Below are 6092 nucleotides of genomic sequence, written 5' to 3' on the forward strand. Positions count from 1 at the left end.
AATGTATGAATACATTTATTGTTTAGTAAGAAGTAAAATAAATGTCAAAGTGACAAGTGAAAAGTCTGATTGAAGCGAATATTAAGAAATTGCCTTTGGAGCTGGCAGCACTGTTTGTGCTACCGTATGCATACCGTTTGTGCTTGTATGCGGAATTTATATATCAATATAATTTTTAATAATAATAATAATCAAAGCATAATTTATTTGAAATATATATCGACCGAGTTTACTTTATATAGCGTTGTACTATAAAAGCAACAATGGTTTTAACTTCTCTACACTACATCACAAAATACATTCTTATAAGATATTCGTTTTTATTGTATTTTAATAAATGTGTAACATATTTTTTTCAGAAACTACAGGTTATATACACGTATATATGTGAAATCAAAATATATTTGTTAATTAGAAGCTTTCATGTTACGCATTCTGTATTAAAGATTTCATATGTGACAAACATCAGACGAGTTTTAGAGCGAATATTTGACAAAGAATCAAAACAAATTACACAAAAAAAAAATTAAAGTACAGAAATAAATATACAATGTAAAAGTTACCGCGTGAAAATTAATTAGAAAATCATATAATAAATACAATGATAATAATAACAACAACAAAAACAAAAAGAGAATATGTATTTTATAATTTTTATCTTGTTTTGTTTTTGTTATTGTTATTATTATTATTGTATTTATTATATGATTTTCTTATTAATTTTGTAACTTTTATAAATTTTACATTGTATATACGTTACTTTTCCGGAAGATGACTATCGAAGATATTCGAAATATCGGAAACTTTCTTAATAAAATAATTTGTTTTAAATATAAATAATAAATTATAGTTTGTTTTTTATTTAAATGACCAATAAGCCCGCTCTTAAATTATTGTTTAAGAAAATATATTTATTACATTGTTTGTTTGGAATTTTAAACTTTACAATAAAAATTTTTAACAAATATATTTAATAAAGTTAAGTATTTTATCAAAAAAAAAGATAATTAATTACGTTTTATAAGATTGTTGGCATTAATATCGGGCGAAAAATTGATTCCACACAAAGAATTTGTCGCTATACTATTTGGGAGCGTTTTGTTACTTCAAAAGATTTCGCAGATCTGGCAATATTGGCTTAGTTGAATTATGCGAACCGTCAAATCAGAACAAGAGCGTTTGTGAGTAAAGAAGAAAAAGCATGGGTTTTAAAATTATTAAATTTATCTGGCAGAGAAAATCTTATTGGAAATAGATTCATAAATATTCAAAAATGTTGCAATCCAATATAAATAGTTAAACCCTCCATAGCAATAGCAATTATATGAATATCCGATAAATTATTAAATATATAAATATAAAATATATTAAATAATTTAATATATATAATACGAAATTAAATAATATAGCAATAATATTAATTCGCGATACTCGAGTAAATTCTCATAAGAAAGCAAAACATAAATATTTTAATATAATATAGTGTTAATTAAAATAATTTTCAATTTAAGATTATTTAAAATTATTACTTACCTTAAATTTAAATCCTTTTAAAATGTATTGTGCAAAAAAAATATATTTTAACTGATAGCATCAACATATATTTTCTTCAATAAAAACTCTATAACTTGAAATAATGACAAAAATTTTATTTATCAAAGCAAAGTTGATTAATAAAGTATTGGAACATTTTTATTAATGCAATATATAAGCATTTTTTAAATAATTTTCCTAATTAAACTGAATCTCACAAATAACAAATTCCTTAAATGTTGTTATTATCATAAGTCCTATAGTTCCACTATTACTAAAAAAATTTAGGTCCTTCTCTCTTGCAAAATTGCACAGACAGGACGTAAACCACTCCTGAAATCATTATATATGGTATTCTCAGCAGATTTTCTGCTTTTCCTTTCCAGTATTTATAATAAAATTAAATGAACTAATATTGTTTTTCTTACTAAAACGAAAATTTTTTTATTCAAGCAAATTTCAAAAAATAAAATTAAAAAATTAAGATCTTTAATATTTTATTTTCTTTAAAGTACATAATTTATCTAAATATTATTTGTTTTATACATACAGACTTATAAAGAAATTAACTATTACATAAGCACTTTAAAATATATCATTTAATTTTATTAAATATATTATATACAAAACGAAATTTATTTATTGGAACAGAAAATTTAATTAATTACTTTATAAAGATAATATTTTAAAACCTATTTTTAAGTTAATATATTTTTTTATTAATTAAATTAATATAGATTTTGAGCACAAAACCTTATAAGGAATTTATATTTAATTATTTATGTATTTACATATTTCCCTATATACCTAATATCAAATATTTCTCTTATGGAACAGCAAATAATTAACTATTAAATTAGACTAATGTAAATAAATATTGTTGCAGTAATTATACTTAATACACATGTTATCTGTATATAATACGATTATATTTATATATTTAATATTAAAATAAAAATTATACTAGCCTCACACTAGATAATAAGAAAAATACTAAATTGTCTTTACAAGAATGTCTTTTAAATTTTCCATCAGTTTATGTGAATGCATTCATGCGTTAATAATACAGCAAAGTAAACTAAAGAACTATATATAATACTCCTTTTTATAATATCGTCTAGATTTAGATTTGCGGGCGTGCCCATAACTCACTGAGATCTTTCGGACGTATTTTACCAATTTCTGTAAGAGATAAATAATTTAGTTTAGATTATCTATATATAGTAGCTATATTAAAAATAAACGCACCTAACTGCCCCGGCAGCAAAACACCAGAGTCACGCTTTGAAGTTGGCCAAGTAACATCAAATCGAGGCTGTAGTCCTATGGGTGTGGATGTTGCAGCACGAAAAGTTGAATTGCTTTATATAAGAAAAAAGTTATATGAGTACTTTAGAGTACATAAAATATATTAGTATATTTATGTTACCTATATGGATGCTTAAGACAACCGTAGACTTCTCTGTAACGGCCATATAAAGTTCCATAGGAAACACCCAAAATACGTGCAGCTTTTTTCATTTCAAGTCTTTTATTTTTAATCGCATCTAATACCTATAAAATATACGATATGTGAATTATAAAATAAAATATATGAATTATTTGATTAATTATTTTTAAAACTAACGAATCAATTTGTGTTAATGAATCGAGAAAAAAGTCGAACTTTTTAATGAACCAATAAATATTATAACTCTCTCTTGTTCTTTCTCCCACACCATCACTCTTTATGCCTCGTTCTCTTACTCTTATTTTGTCTTATTACGTTTCTCCCACTTTCTCTCGCATTTTGTATATATCCCCCTTTATTTTCTCAGTCTTTCATTAATCTTTTTTGTCTCACTTCTAATCGTTCACTTATTATTTCGCCATTTTGATATCCCCTTTTTTTACTATCTCTCCTTTTTACCATCTCTTCCTTTTAATATCTCTCCCTACTTCACTATTTTTATCTATTTTTCTGTCCTTCTCCAATTCTTTCAGTTCTTATCTTTTGCTTACTATATTTCTCTTTTAGTCTTTCATTCTTACCATCTCTCTCCTTTCCTATCTCTCTGTTTTTCACTCTCTTTCTCGTGCTATCTGTTTTTCTCTCTCTTTATCTTATTGTGTGTTATTATCTCTCTTTCTCTTATTGAGTCTTCTTCTCTCCTTCTCTCTCTTTCACACTATTTCTCATTTCTCTCTCTCTCGTTAACCCTCCCCCCCCTCTCTCTCAATCCCACAATCTCTTTCCACACTCACTTTCACCGTGTCTCAGTTTCCTCTCCCTCTCTTTCACTCTCCTCTTCTCTCTCTTTTTCCATTCTTTTCTTTTATCCCACGGTTTCTTACTAGCCCTAATCTAACACTGTTTTTTTAATTGCTTCGCACACTTTTTCTTATTCACTCCCATTCGTTTTCTACCACTACAAATCTTACATGTAATACTAAGTAGCAATTATTCAGCTTCCACTTACCCGTCGAGTAAAAGGTTCTTCCCAAAATTGTGGTCTTCGTCCCTTAGCCAAATAATCATCCATTTTAATAACATCCTGCCATTGTGACATCTCTTCACTCGTAAGACGTAAATCAGCTGCATCGTAATCCTCCATTTTTATATCCATATAATCATCATTCCCATTGGTGCCATTACCGCTCGTAGCTACACTAGAACTGCCGCTACCACCTGCACCGGAAGCAGATGAAGTCGGTATGCTTACAGTTGTGGCATGCACAAAATCATGAGTCATTAATATGCCATGTTCATTTAGAAAATAACCTTCTGGGGCATATTTGCCAAAATGATGCAGAGGTGGTGGTGGTGGTGGAGGAGGAGCACCTGCAACTGTTGCTAGTCCATGCTTATGTGTTAAATGAGTAGTATTAGAAGTTGAGGAATTTGTGCTTGCTGCTGTACTAGCTGGTGATTGATGTTCCAAAACGTGTTGTACATTTTCAATTTCTTCAACTGGTTGTGGCACTGTCGACGCCTCTTCATTATCTCTTAATGGTAATTCTTTTTCAACAACCAAACGCTTTGGCATACTATCATCACTTATGCGACGTTCCCGTTCTTCTTTAGATATTTTTCGTAACTTTCGTTCTTTAGTTGTTCTTTCTTTTTGTTCTGGAGATTTTGATCTATGTTTTTTTTCATGCTTTTCTGTAATTACCTCCTTTTTACGTACATCCTCAACATGTTCTTTTAGATCTTTTATATCCGACATTTCAGTTTTATTACCATTGATTGGCTGTTCACATTCCGCAACATTCACTTCAAGATTACTCGTTATCCATTCGGGATCAGTTTGCTCATTATCATTCTCCAACTCTGCACTATGTAGACGTTGTTGTCGTTGGTTATGATGGTTGTGTTGTTGTTGTATATGTTGCTGATAAGCATTAGCAGATGTTGTAATTGTATTACTTGCAGCTATTGGATGCTTACTTTGTTGCTGTTCATCTGCATACTGACGCGATTCTAGATAAGCTTGATGATCCATGTATTGTGCAATTTTTCGTCTTAAATATCAAAAATGTCGATATAAGAATAAATAAAATTTCAATAGTTTAATAATTGAATAGCTTACATATTAAAAACATCATAGGCGTCATCTAATGGCGGACGTCCACGTTTTCGTTTCGGTCCCAAATGTTCTGGTGAGGCTGTGATTGATACGTTTTGTGCTGATGTGGTCACAGGTGTCGCGTTATGTATTTGTGGGCGTATTTTACAATTAATAGGAGATTCTGATCTATGTTCACGTACATTTTCTCTAATGGGTGATACGTCACGCTCCACATCTTGGCTACACAACTCCAGTGGTCGTGTAGGTGAGTGAAATTCAGCTGCAGGTGTGGGTGGCGGTGGCATATCTTCTTCATCTCGCCAAGAGACCTCAGCTAAACCTTTTATTTTGAGATCATCAGCAGTTTTCAAAAGTGAAGCTAATTGTGCCTAAAAAATATGGGTTTCAGACATTATAATCTTCGTAATTATCACAATATATATTAATATATTATGTTAATATATATAATAATAATTAATCAAATAACTCACATGTTCTACATTTATTTCTCCTTTATACATAAATTCTATTAGACATTTTACTTCTGCAAATGTAACATCCTTCATTATGATTATGGGATCTCGTTCGCTGGCGTAGTTACTGAGCACGGTGTCAAAAAAGGTACTACAAGCGCAGAGTACAACACGATGTGCTCTTATCAGCTGTCCTTCACAAGCCAGTGTTACATCGCAAAAACAGCCTCGATCCAGTAATTGTGAAAACATTGTTTGTAGATTACTGTGATGATATCTCCAACGAAGACAATATTGTTGTGGTAACATTTTGTTGCTAAAATAGAAGAGATAAATGTATCTTAGTACATAGTATTAAGTTTTTTAGTCGAATAAATTGGAGATATGTATATGTTTCAATAAAAATAACACATTTAAATTTTGTTTTATCTTATATATTGAAGATATAAATTTATATAAATTAAGATAAGATTATCTTATCTATATCATTTATCTTAGATATATGGTATATAGACAAATAGAGAGATTATGTATT

The 6092-nt window shown here is 29.0% G+C and overlaps 1 protein-coding gene across 1 annotated transcript; it reads right to left on the reverse strand.

The window, feature by feature from the left end:
• Window positions 1-2531: 2531 nt before the first annotated feature.
• LOC119673901 (protein tramtrack, beta isoform-like) lies at window positions 2532-5869 on the reverse strand. Its single transcript, XM_038085009.1, has 6 exons — window positions 5576-5869; window positions 5106-5473; window positions 3993-5037; window positions 2963-3087; window positions 2782-2894; window positions 2532-2715 (listed from the first exon to the last, which is right to left on the reverse strand). Exons 1-6 carry the CDS (start codon window positions 5864-5866, stop codon window positions 2657-2659), a joined length of 2001 nt encoding a protein of 666 aa, XP_037940937.1. The 5' UTR covers window positions 5867-5869; the 3' UTR covers window positions 2532-2656.
• Window positions 5870-6092: the final 223 nt, after the last annotated feature.

The sequence above is a fragment of the Teleopsis dalmanni genome, chromosome 1, assembly GCF_002237135.1.
Source record: "Teleopsis dalmanni isolate 2A chromosome 1, ASM223713v2, whole genome shotgun sequence".
NCBI lineage: Eukaryota > Metazoa > Arthropoda > Insecta > Diptera > Diopsidae > Teleopsis > Teleopsis dalmanni.